The sequence below is a fragment of the Melanerpes formicivorus genome, unplaced genomic scaffold (genome assembly GCF_026170545.1).
Source record: "Melanerpes formicivorus ecotype bairdi unplaced genomic scaffold, bMelFor1.0.p_v2 SCAF_7, whole genome shotgun sequence".
NCBI classification, from domain to species: Eukaryota; Metazoa; Chordata; class Aves; order Piciformes; family Picidae; genus Melanerpes; species Melanerpes formicivorus.
In genome coordinates this window covers 1,470,753-1,494,144 of record NW_027142359.1, presented here as the reverse complement: position 1 = coordinate 1,494,144, position 23,392 = coordinate 1,470,753, and the positions used below count along the sequence as shown (strand labels likewise).

Below are 23,392 nucleotides of genomic sequence, written 5' to 3'. Positions count from 1 at the left end.
GTTTCTCACACTGTGAAGCTTCCTGTGCTGCAGTTTACATCCATTACCCCTTGTCCTATCACAGGGCACAAGTGGGCAGAGGCTGTCCCTTCCTTCCTGACACCCAGGCCTCAGATATTTATAACCACTTATTAAATCCCCTCATTCTCCTCTCCAGACCAAACAGCCCCAGGTCTTAGCCTTTTCACACCTCCAAAAGATAAAAGTTCAGTAATTTTCAAAGCACAAGAGCACAGGTTTACACAGCAAAGCAGAAGCAGATTATTGGACAGAGCATGTATGGAAGGGGAGAGCAAAGACTGCAGAATGCTTTCAGCAGTACTCTCTTCAACCTTTGTAAGATGCCTGAGCTCTTACTGACGGGGCCAGCCATGCTGTACACTGTCCATCTAGCAAGAGAAGAATTGGTTGTTCTCAATAGCTTTATTACAGTACAGTGTTTTCCAGTCAGTTTAACAACACAGTGATTGCAGGTTACTTCAAGCCTCTCAGGAGTTAGTTGTTGGGTTAAAAGTGGAAAGGCTTCAAGCAGTTGAGGCACAGTCTGTTCTGATATTGCTTCAAGTTTCAAGAGAATAATAAGGGTGGCAAGAACACGAATGAAACCATTCTTATTTAAAATTACTGTGTGAGGGGTTTTAAAATCAGCTGAAGAGTGTTACCACAAGACTGCAGTCAGCCTGAACACTCTCAGAACACATGTTCTGAGCTCATAAACTCAGCAACGCTGTCTTAACTAACAGCTTTTAAGGACACGTGGAGCTGTTGGAACAGATGGATCCATTACTTGTCTTTGACACTCTGAGTGCCTGTATTCCTGAAACAGGCATTCAAGGTCTGTGCTTTAAAATAGATACAAATTTCCAAGTGGATCTAACAGTATTCAAGTTCAGTGAAGACAAATTAAGCCAATTAAGCTGGGCAGTCTCAGTCCCACTGAACGCTGATTAGTGTGCCAATTAGACACAGGCTGCGTTTTGTACTGCAACTGGAAAGTCTTCTGACGTTTTTTATCTCTTAACTACTAATCTTCTTGCCTTTTAAAACATTAAAGATATCTTCTAGGGACTTGTGTACACACTGAAGGAATTCTTTACCATTCCTAGTTGGGTAAGAGGAAACATTACAACCTATCCAATCGTCGTGTACCTGATACCCTACTCCAAAGCCATCAGCCACCACTGGGCCAAAGCCTCCCAGCTGCACAGCTGGGCTCACCAGTGTGCTTGTGGAGAGGATGTTGTGGTTAAGCCGAGCGTAGGCTTGGTCTTGATAGAACTCAGGCAGTGCAATACCTGTGGTTGAGGCCACATTGCGCAAGCCGAAGAGATGCCGGTCAAATCCCTGACCTGTTAAAACAAAACCAGTATTAGAGGGCTGACTAATTCTGGGGGAAGGAAGCTCACTTAGTTTGCCATCCCCTTGTTCTTCAGCCATAGAAGGTGTCTGTAGAACTGGGGGTTTACTTTCACATTAGCAGGTGTTCTTTTTTCAGATCCCACACATTCTGCATTTTTAATACAGGTATCCTTGGCAACAGGGGCTTGCTCCTTTACTGCCAGCCTCAGCCAGCAATCATCAGAGTAAACTGAAGTACAGTGTTATCAGACCATTTTCATAATGCATTGCATTCTTTTATTTAGCTGAATATATCCAAGTTGTTTCAAACAGAGAAAGGCTCTCCTAAAATTTAGGAATCTAAAGAGAAAGAGAATCTTGCACCAACAACGGAAGGCAGTTTTAGACTGGGGGGTGATGCTCTACAGTCAGTTTTACTGAAACAATGCAAATTATGCTTCTGGGAAGGACAAGTCAAATGAAAGCACTTATAAAAATACCAGGAGTAGCACAACCTAAGAGTCAGTTTGATTTTGAAGCTGTTAAAGCCTTTATGCCCTGCAGTGATAAGACAGTAACTCCTCAGGCATACAGCCGTAGTTCTTACTTGCCTTGGGGAGTACAATATGCACTAAGGAGTTACCAAATCTACAAACAGCCCAGCTGCTCTCAGGACAAAAACTAACCTAGAGAAAATTCTGCACACATTACCAGTGAAGTGGTAAGCATAGAGGCATTCTCCTCCATCAGGAAATGAGCCAAGAGAATGCATTTTGAACTGCAGCCCTCTGCTCTGTTTTTCATGGAGTTTACATTAACATTACCCTTCCATCAGAATTAAATTCTTTAGCTCTCAGGTACACTTTCACAACACCCTTAAGACACTTCAGTGCCAAAGCAAGAGTGCTAGACACACTGCAACTCACCCATAGCCGCTTCTTTTGTCAAACGCCCGTGGTATTTGGAGCACTCCTCTATCAGCTTCTGAAGCTCTTCGGTGCTGTGCTTGGACAGCCCCCTGACAAAAGCTTCTGAGCACTTCTTTGTATGCACAGAGGCAGGACGAATGGTTTCCGTACGACCGTGTTTGAAAGCTGCAGTGCTACAGGACTCGTAGGTAGCCACAGTCTGATTGTACTGCCGAAGGAAAGCCATCTGGAAGGCAAGCTGAGCCACAGCATCTGGGCTCACTTTCTTCTGCTTCAGAAGGTCCTTGCCTCCTTCGTGGAACTGAATCAGATTGAGAGACAGGGACTCTACAGTGGCATCAAATTTCTGTTTGGCTTTGGTAATTCCTCCTTTTAAGGCATCATTCATCTTAAAGTCAAGTTTCTGCACTGCTCTAGAGGAATCTACTGAAGCAGGCTGGGACTGGGGGCTGATGGCTGGTGCCTGGGTGCTATCCTTAAAAACCTCATTCTGGAACCTGAGCACAGCCACACCATCTCCCCAGGAATGTTCAAAATTAACTCCTGCTGTGCCATCCTTCGTTATGATGAGATTAAAGGATTTGTCGTACCAGCGGTTAGCACCATCTCCGTGCAACATAGTGTGGGACAAGTGCACAAAGTCTTTAACAGGAAAATCATCCAAGCTTAAACAGAACACAGCAGAGTCTACTTTTTGAAGAGCTTCTTCATTGCCATTGTCCAGGAGCTGCTTTCTCAGCAATGCCCATGTATCTCGGTTTTCACTGGAGAGGTAGCCAAGAGGGAAGGCTGGGGCTGGACTGTTGTCACTAAGGATGTATTTCAAGTGTGCTTGTATTTCTGAAGGCTTCAGCATATTTCCATCTCTATCAATGACATCAAATACATAAAAATTCCCATTTCTCAGTACTAACAAATGCTTTGCTTTTTCATCTGTGTACAGCTCATCTCTGTTGAGCTTGGGCAGACGAGTAGAATTGAAAAGCCTGAAGTACTGAGACATATCCAGGGGGTATGCATTGACCATGTAGGCACCAAACCACGAAATTGAAGAAGGCACAAATCGGATAATGTTTTTAAAGAGTTGAGTGTCACTTTTTTCTGGGTTGAGGTGAAAGACCTCTGGTTCAAGATAACCAGCCCTGAAGGTCTTCATGAAACGTATAGCAGAAACAGTCATGTTGGTAGCTCTTATGAGCTGATCGTTGTATTCAGGTTTTGGATCAGGATTAAAAGACATAAATGCATTAAAATTCAAAACAACAGGTTCACGTGCTTTTAGGTACATGTCAAACCAGGGACCTGAAAATACAGAGTTGAGAAACGGGTCAGAACATAAAAGCAGCTTACTGGGTCAGCCCAGAGGATCGCTGTCTCCAACAGTGATCACGAACAAACACCTACTGAAGTGCAACCGAACAAGGTGCACATAAGCTGTAATTCCCCCAGGGACTCTCCCAAGCTCCAGTTATGAACAAAGGCACTGTTGGCTAATTGTAAAAATATTGTGTTAGGAGTAATCCACACCAAGTGTCAATCACATTAGCAATGAGGGCAAATTTCCATGGTTTATGTCTGCCTCTCTGTAATAAGCCATAACCCCCACGACATACAATGCAGTTCCCCAGCACCATCTTTGGCTGCACACCTCACATTTGGAGTGGAGCATGCCTTTGTCTACCCTTAAACTATTGATTTCTGCAACTCTCTATCACCCAGGACATGCTTCTTTTCAGATCAACCTTTATTTCTGTTCCAGTGTTTCTCTACATGTGCTCTCTTGCATTCCCACTTCCTTCCTCTTTCTGTCACTGAAACAATCAGCACAGGGCACAACCTCCTGACACTGATGCATGACCACCCATCCCTCAAGCCAGCAAAAAGCCAACCTTTGACTGGACCTCACAGGTGTTCCCAGTGCCAGAACAGACTTTGGAAGCAGAATTACATTTGACACCCATAGGTCTTCTGGACAGTCTGTCAACGTATGAAAAAGCATGAATGTGACCCAAAGGTTTTGTGCTTGCCAAAACCCAGGGCATCAATAACAGCTTTAAAGGGCAGTCACACCTTTACACCTGCCTCTGAGCAAATGAAAATCCAGAGAGTAGAGGCGGAGGAGGTCTATTTAAAGCAGGTTCTATTACATCATTATCAACTTCAAACCATGCTCTGGTATTGCACACCAGAGATGCAGACCAAGGACACAAGTGCACACCAACTTCATTTCAAGGCAGCTGAGGTACTAACAAGCCTGGAGCAGTCCCAAGTTGAAGGTGTGGGCTGAGCGGTAAAAGGGCAATGGGTAACTCAATGACCTAAGTTACAATTTCATTTCCAGGTCCTCACAGATGAGTTACTTGCATTCATCTAGCTCTAAACCCACACCTGTCATCATCACGTAGCTGCTTACCTTTGGACTTGGAAGTCCAGGGCGGAGGCAACTATACATACTTTCAGAAACCAATTTCAAGCAGAACAGGTCTTTTGTAAGGCCTAATGAAGAATAATAACTACCCAAAAAAGGAATGCAAACGTCCTACAGCTCACAGACAAAACGCAGCATGCTGGCTGGCACACACACACCATAAGGCACCAGTTTAAAAGAGGTGTTGTTCAAAGTGAATGGCAAGTAAAGAGTAACAAACCAAACAGCCGCTGCTCTGAATTCATCTGGGTTTCTCTGCAGTAATTGTGGTAGCCAACACCCTTATAGGTCATCTCAACAGAAAGCAAGGGCAGAAGTATATTCACTGAGCACCATGCAAACTTCTGTAGCTGTTTCAGTATTTCCACCTCTGTTGCTACCCATCCCATACTTTCAAAAGCAGCAGACACTTTTATTTGGGAGTCAGTGGAAGCAACAATAAGGAATAATAATTAAAAAGCCCCAAACTATATGTATACTCTCCCTCTTGTAATTTTTATTCTCACCTTCCTCTCTCTCTCTCCTTTTCCTTTGCTCTTTACAAGCAAAGGGTTTCATAGTTTCAAGAGGTTTTTTTTGAAGACCGTAGCACTGACCACTTCACTGCCCAAAGCTTAGCCATATGCTCTGAAGCCCTCCCCACAGTTCAGTTTTCATGCTGGTAGCAGTGTGAAATTATCTGAAAATGACTGCTGTACTTTTCTGAACAGAGTTACCAGTTAAGGTCCTCTATTAACCTAAATACAGAGCAATACAAAACCCCACAAATATTAATAACTCAAATTTAAATGCAGTAGCTCATGGAAAAAAAAAGAAAAAGAGAAAAAAAGCTTTTTCAGTATCAATCTATCCAGAATTCTATTATATGAAAGTTAGATAGTGGGCATTCTTTCCACCAGAGACTCAAACTTTGCTCTAGTACAGCCACAGGCAGCATTCACAGCATGTAATTCCAAATTTATGGAGCAGAAAACAAGTTTCAGCCTATTTAAACTGCAATATTATGAACTTATCTATCTATGCACAGACTCCTTCTATACCCAGTTGGCCAACGTACCTGTGATGTAACTAGTGTGCTTGTTCTGATTGTCCTGGGCAACCAGTTGCTTGTGCAGCTCCCTTCCAATCCCCTTTTCAAAGCGATGAGCAAGTTCTTCAGTTTTTCTACAGCAACCAGTAAAAGAGTCAAAATGCTGTCACAAGCTGTACTTTTTGTCTGTAACACAGGGCTTTGAAGCAGCCCAGAACACTGCAATATGAGTATCTTGTCTGTCCATACCTGAACTGGTCATCATTTAAAAGTGGTTTCTGAGCATTCAGGTATCTCTTAATTGTATCTTCTAGCTTTGGAACTGGCAATCTGAAGGAAGAGGAACAGAGAGAGAGACACACTCTATGAGCAATGACACTAATGAAGCCCGAGTTTCTCACACATTTGTCCCTGTTTGCCTCCCTTCTTCCCTATTCTTCCTTCAATCTCACCTCACCCAAACTGCTGAGAAGTGTGTGGGAGAAAAAAGCAAATGGTGGGCATAGGTCAGCGTAAGGTGTTTGGAAAGCCAGGTGAAATATCAACTTGACTCCAGGGAATGCAGTGACATGAAGCGCTGCAAGGAGCAGCAGGGATACAGGTGGAAGGCTTAGAATTCAGCAGCCACCCTGCGCCGGGACTCACCTCACTGCCGGGTGCTGAACATGCTGCCTACTCTCCCTTGCTCCCCTTAGTATAAAGTGATTTTACTACATCAGCGAAGGTTACTTTGCAACCTGAAGAGAGTGGGCTCACAGTCATATTTACTCTTAAAACCCCAGAATCGTTCCCCTCCGCTGTGATTTCGGAAGAGCACACACAAGAAGCGAGCAGCCCGAGCGCGGCAATACGCAAACGGAACGGGGCTCTTTCCTCTGCCCTCTCCTCACCGCCGGCTCCCCAGACCGGACGGCCCCACACGGCCACCAGCCGCCACCGACCTCTACCCGCGGCCCCCCGCATCCCAGCCCACCGGCTGCCTTGGGCGGCCGCCCCGGGGTCTGACGGTGCCGCTCGCTCCCCAGAGTACGCTCGCTCCCGGCCTCGCCCCGGCACCGGCCCGGCGGCGCCCCAGGAAGGCCGCGGGGCGGACGGACCCGTCGGCCAAGGGGGCCGACTGGGACAGCAGGGAGCGTGGCCGCGGCCCGCCGTACCTGGGCAGGCTCTTCTGGTAGTGCATGGTGGGCACGACGCTGCGGTGCAGGTACTCGGCAGCCGCGCTGCTGTAGCCCCGCCGCCAGCGCGCCGCTGCCCCCCACCGCCGCCGCAGCAGCAGCCGCGCCGCCATGATGCCCGCGCGTCACAGGCCGCCAGGAGCCGCCCGCCTGCCGCCCCTCCGCTGGCCCGGGCCGGAGGGAGCGGCCGCTGCGACCCACGGCGCTGCCGCTGCAGGCTGCGCTCCGCCCGCCGCTGCCGAGCGCCCGGCCCCGTTCGGGGTGAGCTCGCAACGCCCCGCGGCGGGGCGGAGGCGGCCGAGGCGCGTTCGCATCGGCGCGTCGGAAAACTGGGGCTGCATCCCGGATGTATGCCCCGCGACCCTAGAGGCCTCCCTGAGTCCTCCCCTGCTCGGGTGGTTCTCGGGCGGCGCCGGCTCCTCCGCTTTACACGGGCGAAAAGTCGCAGCTGCAAAACCGAGGGTCCAGCTGTGAGGGAGGGCAGCCGGCGTGGCCGCGTGGCCTGGCTGCGGGCAGCCTTTCTCACTGTCAATTCATTTGGGGAGCACATTGGGTACACACACACACACACACACACACCCCCCGCATTTCCTGTGACATCCTCTTGTGACAGCGCTTTGTTCAACATAAAGACTCCACATACATACGTTTCTCCTCTGTTTGGTGTGTGCCCGTGTATTTTACAGAAGTGTTCAGATCCTGCCTCCCCAAGGAACCGCTTCATGCATGTCACAACAAACACTGAGTTCCAGGATAAAATACTGCAAACACAGGATTTGGTTGTACTGTATGGAATATTTTCCATAAAACCACTGGATAATAAACTGACCCAGAAGCAGAGAATAGTTTGGGTTGGAAGGGACCTTCAAGATCATCTAGTTCCAACCCCCTGCAATGCTAAGAAATGGTGGCATGGTGAACAGTCCCAGTGGTGTATTTTTATCAGATACTCACTAGCACGAAAATCAGCACTGGGATTGAATGCGGACACAGCAAAGGAAAGCAATCCCTATGGCTTAGTCTGATAATCCTCTGAAAGTAAATTGGCCCTACTCTAATCAACATAGTGGTTGGAAGAAAAGTGAAATCATTTCACTTGCAAGATAACAAATGCCAAATTCCATCTGTCCTGGCATGCTTCAGTATAAAGCTATTTTCTGTTCAATATGTGTCACTTAGGCTACTCATTCAGCCTTTTATTCATCCCGAAACTGAAGAACACGAGCCTGCTTCAATTAATGAAGTGCAGTTTCACCTAGCTTGCCCTGTTGTGATAGTCCATCTCAGAATGTTACCTGCTCTGCCCTTTAGGAAAACTGCAGTGGCATTGCTTTTACGCATATGAATGCATGGCTCGCACTGTGCCCTTACTCGGTTTGGGTGTCCAGACCCCAAACTAGGGAGATCAAGAGCTGCCCTCAAGACACCATCTTTCTCCCAGGAGTGTCACTTTGTTTTGAACCAGTCTTGTTTTAGAAATACTACTGCATTCTGTTCTAATTTTCCAGAGCCCCCTAATCTTCTTCCAGGCTCTTAATGATGTAGTTGATAATAGGATTGTTGGTATTAATTTGGAACAATAATGCCAGCTGCTTGCTTGGTGGCTATTGGTAGAGGGGTGACCTTGCAGGTCAGCTGAGCAGAGCTGGAAGTGCTTTGATCTGATCTATACGAAGCTAGATCTGTCTACTTGGGCAAGAGGAGCAAGTGAATTCTCTCTCCATGGGATGCTGATTCTTCTCCAGAGAGCAGGGAGGACAGCATGGCGGTGGCTTTGGATGCAATCCTCGCTCGGATCAAGGATGTTTTTAAAAGGAATGGTTTGCTTATTCTCTCGGTACTGTCAGTCACCATTGGCTGTCTTCTTGGCTTCTTCCTGAGGACGAGGAGGCTCTCCCAGCAGGTAAGCACGGCACAGGAGGGTGTCACTGTAGCGAGCATACGATGCTTATGTAACCACAGCCAGAGCAACTTGGGCAACTTCAGCATGGACTTCTGAAGCTGGAAAGCATGTGTGTGTCTTTGATACCTTTGTTTAATTGCACCTGATTGTTAATCTGCACTTCTTGGGGGTCTTTTCCCACCTTCTCAAACAATAGGTTTATGAGGGATTCTGGTCTTTAAGACACTAAGTAAGTCTAGCATAAGCACATTGTCATGTTGCAACTACGCCTGATAATGGTGGGTGTTTAAGCTGCATGTAATGTAGCAACTAATAGAGAGCTGTTAGAACTGGTAATGTGTCATTGGATGTGTTCGTTGTGTTCATTGGATTTTATGTTCCTCTGGAACATCTGCCTTTAAAGAAAACCCTGGGAATGTTTTTCATCACTAGGTGTAGAGGGGCACAGATGTAAATATTACTCCAATGGTATTTTGTGTTAATAAAATGGAGATTTCCCATCCTTAGCAGACCATGTTTTTAAAATCACTTGGGAATTCCTCCCCCAGCGTACTTCAGCTAAGCTCTTTGTAGGTATCATTTCTTTCTGCTGTATTAGTTGGACAAAGCAGAGAGGGTAACAGGTGTTGCCAAATGTGTTGTCTGAACACAATGTATAAATATCAGTTTAAAAATATGGCACTTGGTAACTAAATGACAACAGTTCTCTGTTTGGCTACTGCAAACTACTGTCTGAATACCTTTTGTGTCCAAGCAGCAGCTTCATAAACATCCAGGAAAACACAGAAATGCAGAATGAAAAGATTATTCAGGGCAGCCTATTAACAGCAGCCCCAGAGGATGGCATATTTAGTGCTTGTTTTCCTTTGTAATGGAACAAACAATGCAGTGTGTTTGCTGAATTACAACACAGTATATAGTGTAATTAGTTTTAAAATGATCTTTTAAAGCCTCCTGTGTTTGCCACCTCATACACCAAAAGTTGCAGGTTTTCCCAGTGTTAGCTCTAGGAGCACTCATGAAGACAGATAGTCTTTGTCTCAAAACAATAAGAATCTCTCCATGTATTTCTAGGAAATTAGTTACTTCCAGTTCCCTGGTGAGTTACTGATGAGGATGCTGAAAATGTTGATTCTCCCACTGGTTGTTTCAAGGTAAGTGAGGACAATAATTGTCCTAATGGTTTGGAATTTTCTTAAATGACAAAATCATCCCCACTGCTTTAGCTTTAGCTTTAACTGAATGAGTGTCAAAGTGTCAGAGGCATTGCTGCCCACTGTACATTTGCAGTTACAGTGGGGCTGTGAAGAAGGTTTTTAATCAACAGCATCATTTCCACAACACCTCACAGAAGTATTATTTGCTTAAAAAAATAATGGGGGGTGTTTTTTTCAATGATATTTTCTTCTTTCTTTGTAATGGGAAGACTTCTTTTTCTTCAAGCTAACAAGAAGTTAAAGATATGGAATAAACAGCCCACCTTACCTTAAAGCCTCCCTTAAATCTAAGCAATTGAAATAATATCCTACACAAGTGTCATGAAACCACCATTAATTTAGACTCTGAGGCAGAATTTGGAGAGATGTGCTGTAGCTTGATGAAGACTGCCTCCAGTGAACTAGTAATACATGCTTGGCTTCAGCTGGAAGTGTTCCCTTAGTATAATAATGGCAGAACCTTTAATGGTGACACTCCATCAACAGCAGAATGAATGGTCTGGATCCTGGTACTGATGGATGGGGCATGGTTGCTGCCTTTGCAGTGGATGGGCATAACTTAGGCAGGGGTTTTCTTCAGTTTGACTGTATTCCAATGGCTTAAGTCACAAAAAGATACCAGTTGGATGGCCAAAAGCTCTCTCATGTGCCCAGGATATAGAAGGAGAGATGGACAGTAACAAAGCTAACTTTACCAGATGCGGGCAAAAAGTCTTGCAATACTTGGTGCCTTTCCTTGGAAGCCTCAGTTTCTGGAACCTAATACCCTCATCTTCCATTTTTAGGGCTTAAAACTGCTGTATGCTGCTGAAAATTATCATGGTCCCGCACTAAGGGTATTTGTAAATCATATACCTTTACACCAGCCTTCTCAGTTTTTCACAGAATGGAGCTGAGCCATGGTGCCTTGTGCCTACAGCTGGCCATGTGACCAGAGACTCACACCTGGTTCTGTCCCATGCAGCTAGAGAACATCAAAACAGAATAGATAAGAGATCTTTTTGAGAGTTGGAAGAAGAGTTTTCCAAGGAAAACTAGACTCTCACGTGAGGAAGTGACGTGGTAAGGAGGACGGAACAGGGTTGTAGCCCTTGCTCTTGAATCACGTGCTCTTCTCTAACAGGAATGGTTCTTTACAGCCTTCTGTGGTCTTTAAGAGATGTCAGGAGGGAATTGCTGCGATGGCACAGCTTGTGCTACCTCTGGGTTACCTACAGAAGTGTCAGGAGTGAATCTCTGAGCTGCACTGTTACTGATGCACTCCAACCTCTGAGGAAGAAAGAAATTATAAACTTTGCAGATCTTCAAAGGAATTAACTCTCCTTGAGCCTGTCTCCCTGGATAACAAACTATCCAGCACTTGCTATTGCAAACTGAAACTCCAGGGGTTTGCAGGAAAAAAAATACTGCAGATGTAATGACATTCTTGTCCTCCTTGGGTTTTTACAACAAGCACAGCATTTCCCACACATGTATTTAAAAAACCCTGTAAAGCAATGCTCTGGGATTTTTTTTACTCATCTGTATGCACATTTAAACTAAATTTCTGTCTGGCTTTTGGAATCCCCAACTTGTCCTGCAGGAGTGATGCCACTTAAATTATCTCTTAAATTACTCCCTATGCTTGTTTACAAAAGTCAGGGGTACAGCACCATAAAAAGAGCTTTAAATCTTACCCTCCTGGTTGGTTTAATGCCAGTTTTCATAAAGAAAAGGTGAGCTAGGACAGCTAAAAGAGGCACAAAATGCCCTGCCTCCAAATCCAGAGTCCATCTTGAAGCATTTTAGCAGAAGTAAAAGGTGGCAAGCGCGTGGCTCAGCAGACTAGAAAAACTTGCACAAATGCAGCCTTCAGCTGAAATAGCTGCAACTTTGTACTAGCTCTCTTCTGGCATGATAGTTACAGAGTTAAAACAGGGACTGTACAGATTGTATCCATTGGAAATGAGAAGCTGTGGACATGGGCAGATGTCTCTGAGTAGTGTTTTGTAAGTTCCTTGAATGAAGTAGAAATCAGTCAGCTACCACCAACCACTAGCCTGCCACTTTGAGCCCTGCATGAGGGCATTGTTGTGACATGGACCTTCCTTAAGGGTGGGGACTGATATTATTGCAGCTACCTAATCACATAAACAAGCTTCAGAGCACTATATGACTCTAAAACAAATATCTCTTTATTGCCCCCAACCTCTGCCTGAGATTTAGCCCTGCTTGTACCTAGGAGCATCCCCTGTGTCTTGTGTGTAGAGTTTGCTCTTCTCTGTAATGAGAACAAGCACCCATACAGCAAAGGGTGCCACTTCTGTTAGCAAGAAAAAAAAAATACAACCATCAGACAACCATCTGACAGTTTGATTCTGCCCTGGGAGATGGAGTGTTACAAAATCCAGACCCTGTAGTCACCAGATGTGCAGCTAATGATATGTATAAACATTGGACGCTGGGTTTAGACCCAGGAGAGCTCAGACAGAACAGGGCCCCAATCTGAATTCATAGTTACACACCCAAGCTCAGCACTTAGGTAAGGGGATAGAATCACAGAATTGTCAGGGTTGGAAGGGACCTCAAGGATCATCTAGTTGCAACCCTCCTGCCATGGGCAGGGACACCACACACTACATCAGGTTGCTCACAGCCACATCCAGCCTGGCCTTAGCAACCTCCAGGGATGAGGCTTCCACCACCTCCCTGGGCAACCTGTTCCAGTGCCTCACCACCCTCATGGTAAAGGAAATACAACTAATATTAGAATAGAATAGAATAGAATAGAATAGAATAGAATAGAATAGAATAGAATAGAATAGAATAGAATAGAATAGAATAGAATAGAATAGAATTAACCAGGTTGGAAAATACCTTTGAGATCATCAAGTCCAACACTATCTAATCAACTAAACCATGGCACCAAGTGCCCCATCCAGCCTCTTCCTAAACACCTCCAGTGATGGTGAAGAACTTCTTTCTAACATCCAATTTGAATCTACCCATTTCTAGTTTTGCTCCATGTCCCCCAGTCCTATCACTACCTAACACCCTAAAAAATCCCTCCCCAGCTTTCTTGTAGCCCCCTTCAGACACTGGAAGGCCACAATAAGGTCTCCCTGGAGCCTTCTCTTCTCCAGACTGAAGAGCTCCAACTCTCTCAATCTGTCTTCATAGGAGATATCCTTAACAACCCAGAGAGATTTGCTGCAGGAGATCTAAAGTTCCTAGATTCTCTCTGGGGAAGAGGTTTTGTTTGATAACAGCAATGCAAACAATGTATTTTCTCTATCCTGCAGGAGATTTCAACACAGACCTCAGGATTTCAAACAGGCACATACATACATACGTGGCATGACAGAGATGAAACTCAATACATCCTGCCCTGAGTCCTCTGAAATGCTTAAAAAGCCAAGGCGCCAGGCCTTCAGACAGACATATGCTGATCAGCTGGCCCAAGGTGCTCAGGTTTGGTGCACCACTTTTGCTTCCACTTGGTGCGTGCGGAAGCTCGGGCTGCGCTGCAGTCTGTGGCCAGCAGATGGCGATGCCGGGCAGACCGAATTGCCGGAGCGTTTGCGAGTGCTCAGGCAGGACCTGGGTGTCTGGTGGCACTTACCCAGACAGCGAATTCAGCTCTCCCTACCTGTTCGAAATGCAGAGGTGCTGTGTGTCTGGTGACATCATAGAATCAGAGAATTGTCAGGGTTGGAAGGGACCTCAAGGATCAGCTAGTTCCAACCCCCTGCCATGGGCAGGGACACCTCACACTAGAGCAGGTTGCTCAGAGCCACATCCAACCTGGCCTTAAAAACCTCCAGGGATGAGGCTTCCACCACCTCCCTGGGCAACTTGTTCCAGTGTCTCACCACCCTCATGGGGAAGAACTTCTTCCTAACATCCAATCTGAATCTACCCATTTCTAGTTTTCTTCCACTCCCCCTAATCCTATCACTCCCTGACACCCTAAAAAGTCCCTCCCCAGCTTTCTTGTAGCCCCCTTCAGATACTGGAAGGCCACAATGAGGTCCCCTCGGAGCCTTCTCTTCTCCATACTGAACAGCCCCAACTCTCTCAGTCTGTCTTCATAGCAGAGGTGCTCCGGCTCTCTGATCATCCTCGTGGCCCTTCTCTGGACACATTCCAGTATATCTAGATCCTTCCTCTAATAGGGGCTCCAGAACTGGGCACAGCACTCCAGGTGAGGTCTCACCAGAGCAGAGTAGAGGGGGAGAATCACCTCCCTCGACCTCCTGGCTATGCTTCTCTTGATGCAGCCCAGGATGTGATTGGCTTTCTGGGCTGCAAGTACACACTGGTGGCTCATGTTGCTCTCCCTACCTGTTCGAAATGCAGAGGTGTTGTTTGTCTGGTGACACCCCAGAGAGCAAATTCAGCTCTCCATACCTGTTTGAAATGCAGAGGTACCAGTGAGCTCACAGGGGAGGAGTAGGTCTGGCTCCCAGCATGCTGAAGTGCCCTGGGCTGGCCAAACCACTATGGGTACCACATCTTGAAAGGTGTGTGCTGCAGATCTGTAAGGCAGGCTGGAGAAGAGGCAGGGCTTGCAGCCCCTGGTTCTCATACAAGGTAGTGCTAGAAACTCACAGATTATTTATTTCCTGTGTTCAGCCATATAGTTTCACTGACCTTACAGGATTTAACTCTCTCTTTTTGAGCTTTGCACCCCTTCTGAGTAATCTGAGAGAAAAAATGCTGTTGTCATTGTATGTCTAGCTATATATGTAACAGAAAATTGCATCCTTTCTTTCACCCTCCTTGTTTATACCTTCAGCTCGTACAACAGGTTGTTTATCCCAGGAAATATTTCCTTTACCAAAAGCAGTCTGTTTTGGTTAAGCTTAGGATATTGCTTTCAGTTTTGGGCACCTCAGTCCAAGAGAGCTGTGGAGGTGCTGGAGTGAGTGCAGAGGAGGGCAAGGAAGCTGGGGAAGGGCCTGGAGAATAAATGTGATGAAGAGCAACTGAAGGAGCTGGGGATGGTTAGTTTGGAAAAGAAGAGGCTGAGGGGAGGCCTCATGGCTGTCTACAACTACCTGAAAGGACATTGTGGAGAGGCTGGTGCTGGTCTCTTCTCACAGGTCATTAGTGATAGAACAAGAGGGAACAGCCTCAAGCTGCATTTGGATAGGTTTAGACTGGATATTAGGAAAAAAAATTGCCCTGCAGGTCAGGCATTGGAATGTGCTGCCCAGGGAAGGGGTTGAGTCACCAAGCCTGGAAGTGTTTGGATGTGGTGCTTGGAGATATGGTTTAGGGGTGAACCTTGCTGAGTAGGGTTATCAGTTGGACTTGGTGGTCCTGGGGGTCTTTTCCAACCTGAAGGTTTCTGTGATTCTGTGAATTATTGCCTTTTGTATCTATTTACCATTGACCATTTTTATATACATTTAAGAAATAAAGACTAGCAGAAGTTTGATCATTTTCCATGCAGGGAATCTGTTAAAGGAAGTTTGTTCCCTGCGCAGGCAAAGCTAAATAACTGTTTTGACCTCACGTTTTGAAATCGTAAAGCTTGTTCCTCTGAACATGCTGTGCCTGACACAACAAAGTGTCTGCTAATAACATTTTAAAACTTATTTCAAGTCTCCTTTGGGGGCAGTAATAAATCTTTGTTACCACTAGGGTTTGTTGCTGAGTTAAACACGCTGTGCTAAATATAGAAGTGTCTTTCTTTAAGGGGATTCCTGTCCATGATGCCATCAGTCTGGTAATCCCTTATCCTTCTGCTCAGATTCCTGAGTATGTCGTTCTTACTCATACTGTTAAAGCCTTGTATTTCATTAGAAACTACTTCATTACAGGACACATAATTGTCTTTCACAGCTTTCTGGTTTTAAGAAGGGGTTGGTGCTTTAATAACCCTCTCCTGAAGAACATCGCTCCATCTCTTCTGATGGAACTCTGTCCTTCAGCTACACTGTGCCATACCAAATGTTGCCTCTCAGGACTCAGGAGTTACATTTGAAGAGCTGCCAAGTGTATAAAGTGTGCAAGAAGATGTGGGGATGCTCCGGGTGCAAGCAGATGTGAACCCCCTTAAGGGCAGCAGCCAAAGTGGGCAGACCGGTGGCAGATCCCGGCCGGAAGCGGCAGAGCCGCATTAGTGCGGCTTTGCGCCCAGGCTCCTGCGAAGGGCTAATGTGGCTCTGTGGCTTCCGGAGCAGCCCTGGCAGCTCAGAGCGCAGGCAGAGCGAGTTCATGGCTGGCTGCAGCTGGCTGTGCAGGCATCCCCTAAATAACTTCTCAGCATCAGCATATTCTCTGGGAGTTTGGGGCTGATTCAAAACATACTGTGGGCAAGTTGTGACGGGTACCGGTCTGGTTGCTTTCAGCTGAAGGGGGGACTGGTAATAGACAGCAACTGGAGGCTGTTTGTCTCTTTTACTGCTTAAGCTTACTTTTTGTTAGGGGTGTAAAATTTGACCCACTCAGAGGACAATACTGAAATTTGCAGTCAAAATCTTCTACTATGATAATAAATCAGTGCCCTAGTGAGACCACACCTGGAGTATCTTGTCCAGTTTTGGGCTGCCCAGTTCAAGAGAGACAGAGACCTGCTGGAGAGAGTCCAACAGAGAGCCACGAGGATGATTAGGGGGCTTGAGCATCTCCTCTATGAAGAGAGACAGAGACCTGGGGCTGTTTACTTTTGAGAAGGCTGAGCAGGGATCTGATCAATGTCTATAAATATCTGAGGGGGGGGTGTCAAATGGAGGGGGCCAAGCTCTTTTTAGTGGTGCACAGTGGTAAGACAATGGAGCAATGGATACAAACTTGAACATAGAAGGTTTCACCTCAACATGTGGGGAAACTTCTTTACAGTGAGGGTGATGGAGCACTGGAATGGGCTGCCCGTGGGGGTTGTGAAGTCTCCTCCTCTGGAGACTTTCAAAACCCACCTGGATGCATTCCTGTGCAGAATATCCTCGGTGATCCTGCTCTGGCAGGGGGGATGGACTCAATGATCTCTGGAGGTCCCTTCCAAGCTTCTGTGAAATAATGTCTATGCAGCAGGAAAATGCAGGTCTCTAAAAAGCTCTGAAATCTATCTTTTTGCTCACTTATCATTAAATCAAAACCAAGAGAAGAGCCAAATTCACTGAATAATAATGGGTTTGGAGAATGACAAGATGTGCTGGGCTAGTTCTCCTAATTCACCCCTGGTACTGAGAGATACTTTCTGTGTTGTCTTGACAAATTTACATAATTTAACTGAAGACCACGTGGAAAAACATAGGCAGCATAAGCTCCTGGTCAGTTTTAGCTTGGTCTTTTCTGCTGTGTAGGAGTTAAACTATTCCCTCTGGTCATTCTTTCCTAGATAGCAGCTTGTGCAGCTGCCAAACTGGGGTGTACTCAAGGGGAATCAAATTTATGTTCTATGTTATTTAGTGAGGTGTTGAGGAGCCTACAGCTCTCTAAGAAGCCTGCTTAGAACAGTGTTTTATAAGGTGCCAAAGCAGCTGTGTTTTCACCTAGGATTAAATAACACTTGGAAACACAGAGGTTTGTCTTCATATTGTTAGGCTCTGGATTTCCCCCTCTGTTTCATCTGTGTTACCTTGCCAATAGAAAAATATTGGCACTCAGGGACAGGTGAAACAACTGCTGCTGGGTTAGTATAAGAAAACCTGTGGGTTACTTGAATGTTTAGGCTAGAGTGTGCATGATGTCCCATTTCTCAACTGCCTGTCACGGGTAGCACTGTACTAGAAGTAATAATGAATTCTCTTCACCTCAGTGAGAACAAGATGTTAGCCCTTTCCTGGAATATGTGATCTACAACCTTGATTGTGGAGACAGTCTAGAGATGTGTTTTAAGAAGGTGATTACAGAGGATAAGTATATTTACTTTCAGAGTGAAAAGGAAAACTGTACATGGAGGTGACTAAAAAAGAAGCATTACCCAGCAGCAAGAGTAGGTCAGAGAACAATCTCACTTGACACCACTATGGTACTCTAAATTATCCATAGCACTATTGTATTGCAGAACTAAAGGCAGATTATCCCTAAAATTCCCCAAAGGATGTTTTGAGATTGCTTGAGACTGTAAAAGAAAATTCTGTTCTACCTTCTTAGGAAACCTTATTAAGGATCCCTCCTCCTCCATGCCTCAGACATCATCACCGGCTTCCCTGTGTTGCCATCTGTAACATCACTATCGTTCATAGTCCTCTGAGAGCTCTGAAACAGTGCCTCACAAAGGAAACAGCAGTGATGTTAGGCTTGAGGGGCTGGATGGATTCCCTCTGTTTCCTTAGGCTAGGAACATGTATGAATTATAAACAGTCAAATAAATCTGACATTTGTTATAATCCAAATTTGTTTCAAATCCTTTCACCTTTTTCTTAATCTAGGGAAACTTGAAAGAACTGGCAGAACAAAACCAAATGAAGCATTATGAAGAGCCTTGGCTCTTTCCCCAGCTGTGAAGCTGCACATTCACATGTAACAGATAATTTGTTTTCATTTGCATCCTGACCTTTGAATTTAGGATTTTATTATTATTTCTTTTAAATGAAAACAGCTGAAGTCAAGAGGCCAGCCTGAATTCTGCATGAGCTGTGCAGCAGTGGCTCAGATCCCCTTTATCAGTGGGGGATCAGAGGTTGCTGTTCATCCCCTCCAACATTCAAAGCTGTGTCACAGTAGGCTCATGTATTGGGCTATTTGGGAGGAAGCAGTGACAGTGGACATCAATCTCCACTGTGTGCTGTACAAAATCCTGCCTTTGCTTGCTTTAGTCCATAAAGCCAGATTTCCTACTGCACACATCATGCACAGTGCATGATGTCAGTTTCTGGCAGGACTTCTGCTATGTGTGTCAGTTTGTCATGAACACTTACAACTGTTGGAGAATAAGGAAAAGATCTCAGCATTCTGGGTAAAAAAGAACTGACTGTTTTCTAAAGCCTTATTGAACAAGCAGAGGAAAGCTGCCTGTTCTGATGTACTGGAAATGTAGATTGGGGGATTATGGATTTCAGTTTCTTTTCCAGCAGCCTAGCTGTAAAGTTAAACACAATCACTGTAAACACTGTAGAGCTAGCAGTGAGATCCTCATTGCTCTCTACAACTACCTGAAAGGATGTTGTAGAGAGACTGGTGCTGGTCTCTTCTCACAGGTCATTAGTGATAGAACAAGAGGGAATGGCCCCAGGCTGTGACTGGGTAGGTTCAGGCTGAACATTAGGAAAAAGTTTTTTCCCTGCAAGAGTGGTCAGACATTGGAATGTGCTGCCCAGAGAGGTGGTGGAATCCCCAACCCTGGATGTGTTTAAGGTGGTTTGGATGTGGTGCTTGGAGATATGGTTTAGGGGTGAACCTTGTAGAGTAGGGTTCTGGGTTGGACTTGGTGATCCTGAGGTTCTTTCCCAACCTGAATGTTTCAAAGGAAATTTCCAAAACAAAACTTGACATTAGGGAGCGTTCCACTGACTACAAGTCATCATAGCATCACTAAGGCTGGAAAAGATCATCGACTTTCAGATCATCGACTTTCAGATCATCGACTCCAACCATAACCCAACTACCATGGCCATTAAACTATATCCTGAAGCACCACAGCTACATGCTTCTTTAACACCTCCAGGGGTTTCATGATAATTGTTTAGTTGTGTTGAGATGAGCAGAAGCCTGTTAATATACCAGCAGTCTGGATAAAATCCCTGGAGACCCTCAATCACAGAATCACAGAATTAACCAGGTTGGAAAAGACCTTCAAGGTCATCAAGTCCAGCCTATCACCCAACACCATCTAATCAACTAAACAATGGCACTAAGTGCCTCATTCAGTCTCCTTTTAAACACTTCCAGGGATGGCAACTCTACCACCTCCCTGGGCAGCACATTCCAATAGCCAGTCTCTCTTTCTGTGAAGAATTTCTTATTCTCATCCAGCCCAAACCTCCCCTGGTGCAGCTTCAGACTGTGTCCTCCTGTCACTAGTTACCTGGGAGATGAGACCAACCCCCACCGGGCTATGACCTCCCTTCATGTAGTTGTAGACAGCAATAAGGTCTCCCCTGAGCCTCCTCTTCCCAGCCTTGCTGCTCTTCTCTGGACACATTCCAGCATCTCAACATCTTTCTTAAACTGAGGAGTGCAGAACTGGACACAGGACTCAAGGTGTGGCCTAACCAGTGCTGAGTACAGGGGCAGAATGACCTCCCTGTTCCTGTTGGCCACACTATTCCTGATCCAGGCCAGGATGCCATTGGCCTTCTTGGCCACCTGGGCACACTGGTGGCTCATGTTCAGCTGCTGTCGACCAGTACCCCCAGGTCCCTCTCTGCCTGGCTGCTCACCAGCCACTCTGTCCCCAGCCTGTAGCACTGCATGGAATTCTTGTGGCCAAAGTATAGAACCCAGCACTTAGACTTGTTCAATCTCATGCCTTGGGACTCTGCCCATCTATCCAACCTGTCTCTCTGCAGGGCCCTTCTGCTCTCTAGCAGATCTACCCCTGCTCCCAACTTGGTGTCATCTGCAAACTAATGGTAGACTCAACCCCCTTGTCCAGCATGTGCTGCTGATGCCTGTCTGGCCTATACACAAACAGACATTTAAGGAGTGTCCACTATACAAATGGGCTGCCTTGTCTGCGGGTGCACAACATGTGCCTGACCTGGCTTGGTTTGCAGGGTGAGCATGGATTGTTGCAGGATTTTATCTTCCTCTGTACCTAGACAAATGGTGTCATGCCACAGGAGCAGTCCCGGCATCACTTAGATGGGAGGAGTGGAGGTGTCGGGTGGCACCAGCTTCCAACCAGGATGCCACTTGAAGCTTTGTATATGTGTACAGGTCCAGCCCAACAGATGTGCTAACTAGATTTGGGCACAGGTATGGGCAGGAGGCATTTTCTCCTGTGCAGTGTGGTGTGACATTAGGAAATAGAAACCCAAAACCTGCTGCAAGGCCACACCATGTAGGGTGAAACAGGTAGAGACAGGCTACGGTTCTCCCACAGTTACTGCTGTCACTCTGGCATGTAATGAGAGCAGCAGGCTTCTCTGGCACAGCCATGGTGTTGTCTTGGTCTGTAGGAATTCTGCCATCTCAGAAGAAAGCAAAAGAATATCCTAAAAAGCAGAAGTCATTCTGATCCCTCTCTCACTGATGCAATAATTTTAACCACACTAGAGACTAAGCAAAATCAAGGATCAGACTATAAAAAGAAACAGAGGAAGTTTCTTATCTCCTTCTCTCATTAGTGTAAAGAGTCTTATTTCCCATCTTGCAAACGGTTCCTCCATAAATATTGTCTCCATGGCAGTGAAGCAGCCTGCCATAAAAGCCCAGATAGCCAGGCACATCTGCAGACAAGCCTGAGGCTTCCCTGCAGTGCAGAGATCACTGCAAGCTTATCTTTTTTTACTGTCAGTTGCTTTACTTTAAAGAAATACTTTCTCTGTTTCCTCATCTGTGAAACAGAACTGCTGCCTTCCTGTGTGGTGGCAGGTTATGCTCAAGAGCTTTTGGAGCTGATGAAATGGCTTGTGCCATGGAAATGGAGGTTATTGCCAGATTGAAACTTGCAGGCACTGACCTCAATGGAAAGGTAAGCGCCAGGCTGGCTGCACGATCAAACAGCATTAGTGAAGCCAGCACTTCACTTTCATGATGCTCTACTTTCAGCTGCACTGTAATCATCACTAATGTAGCTGTCAGAGGAGCTTCCCAGCCTCCCTGGGAGAACTTGCTTAGGAAGGACTTCTCTGCGGCATGCAATCACAAAATGAGAATGGGAGGGAGGGTACCGGATGAATGAAAACAAACATGATTCTAGGAACAACTGCTGGTGGTTAATACTTGACCATTACTTCTTGACAGGATTAATGTCTTTCTAATCACAGTAATCCTTTCTGATAACTTTATCCATAATCCATCTATTTCAAAGCAACATCCAGATGGCTTCTGGTGGAGAGGAAGACCAAATAAACATGCAGAATGGGGTCTTAGTAGCAGCTTCTTGTATCCTCCCCTTTAGGGGATGTAGGTTTTGATCTTGAGAATGGATAAAAACCCACATGCTTTTGTCAGAGAGCAACACACAAACTAAGGAATTGCAGAGAAGGTAGAAAGTTCTGTCTGTACTTGGAAATAAAATACTTTATAAGTACTCTGGTACTTAAGCAGTGGCAGCCAGAACAAGCCTAGAGGTGCTCATAAGGGTTTAGCTACTTGTTTGCATGGGACTAATCAGATTGCCAAGATATTGAAAGAATTCTCTTCCTCATCACATCAAAACTGCTGTAGCCCTTTTGTCAGCTTTACACAGATTTCTCTCAAAGCAGAAATGAACCTTACTATGTCATGATTTCACTGGGTTGTACTACTGCCAATATTTTGAACAACCTAGTAACTGACTTCACATTTTGAATGAGTTGCATGTAACAGTAATTCCTGGAGCTGTTGAGGTCTTCATCTTCCCTTCCAATTTCCCCTTAAAAGCTTAATCTAGGTTTCATTAGATCTTCCCCTGATCATAGCTTTGGTCTTCAACTTCCTCCCTCAGGAAGATCCCCATAAAGAAATAATCTTTTGTAACCTCTCATAAATCCCAGGGAGACTGTCTCAACTTCAACCCAGCCATCCTAGGTGAAATAACCTAGCTGGGATTTTATTTCATTTATTTTACTAACAAACAGCAATGAAACAATTGAAGTCTTAGTGAAATAATGTCTTAAAGTCTTACTGAAATAATGTCTTAAATTAATTGCTGCAAGGAAATAAACTTTTACCAATTATTGGCCACATGCAGCTTTTGCTCAGAATGCTGCCATTTGCTTTGCTGCCCTTCTGACTTTCTCCAATACAAATGTGGCTAGATAATGTCACAGAAGAGACAATACAGGTTTGGCTCCTTCAGAATGCCTCATTGCCCAGAAACCAAAGCAGAGTAGATTTAGAATTACCTAGGCTAAATTTACATTGCTGAAATCCAACAAGGACAAGTGTAGGGTCCTGCATCTGGGAGAGAACAACCTCATGGACCAGGATGGGTTGGAGGCTGATCTGTTGGAGAGCAATGTAGGGGAAAGGGACCTGGGGGTCCTGGTGAACAACAGGATGCCATGAGCCAGCAATGTGCCCGTGTAGCCAAGAGGGCCAAGGGCATCCTGGGGTGGATTAGAAGGGCTGTGGTTAGTAGGTCCAGAGAGGTTCTGATGTGCCTCTACTCTGCCATGGTGAGGCCACATATGGAATACTGTGTCCAGTTCTGGACCTCAGGGGATTGTTTGAAAGAGTCCAGTGCAGAGCTACAAAAATGCTGAAGGGAGTGGAACATCCCCCTGCTGAGGAAAGGCTGAGGGAGCTGAGGCTCTTTAGCTTGGAGCAGAGGAGCCTGAGGGTGACCTCA

General features: G+C 45.7%; 3 protein-coding genes across 6 annotated transcripts in view; 1 reads left to right on the top strand and 2 right to left on the bottom strand.

Annotated features, from left to right (window-relative positions):
• Window positions 1–404: 404 nt before the first annotated feature.
• On the bottom strand, window positions 405–7,047 carry CPT2 (carnitine palmitoyltransferase 2). 2 transcript variants are annotated; one of them, XM_068140616.1, is made up of 5 exons: window positions 6,880–7,047; window positions 5,975–6,055; window positions 5,753–5,859; window positions 2,265–3,569; window positions 405–1,349 (listed from the first exon to the last, which is right to left on the bottom strand). In XM_068140616.1, the coding sequence occupies exons 1-5, from the start codon at window positions 7,011–7,013 to the stop codon at window positions 1,018–1,020; spliced, it is 1,959 nt and encodes a 652-aa protein (XP_067996717.1). In that variant the 5' UTR covers window positions 7,014–7,047; the 3' UTR covers window positions 405–1,017. The 2 variants fall into 2 exon arrangements, with proteins under 2 accessions (XP_067996717.1, XP_067996718.1); XM_068140617.1 differs by lacking the exons at window positions 5,753–5,859; window positions 5,975–6,055; window positions 6,880–7,047 and adding an exon at window positions 4,157–4,239.
• The window catches only part of PODN (podocan), a 108,588-nt gene continuing 91,170 nt past the window's right edge, over window positions 5,975–23,392 (bottom strand). Inside the window, exon 13 of the mRNA XM_068140618.1 lies at window positions 5,975–6,055. The gene's annotated coding sequence lies outside the window, so the exon portion shown is untranslated. The remainder of the gene's footprint in view (window positions 6,056–23,392) is intronic.
• The window catches only part of SLC1A7 (solute carrier family 1 member 7), a 67,452-nt gene continuing 52,561 nt past the window's right edge, over window positions 8,502–23,392 (top strand). For 2 of the 3 annotated variants that reach the window (XM_068140622.1, XM_068140619.1), the window contains exons 1-2: window positions 8,504–8,803; window positions 9,878–9,957. In XM_068140622.1, the coding sequence (XP_067996723.1) occupies window positions 8,663–8,803; window positions 9,878–9,957 (221 nt within the window). In that variant the 5' untranslated portion in view covers window positions 8,504–8,662. Of the gene's footprint in view, window positions 8,804–9,877; window positions 9,958–23,392 lie in introns of all 3 variants that reach the window. The other variant, XM_068140621.1, reaches the window with a different exon arrangement.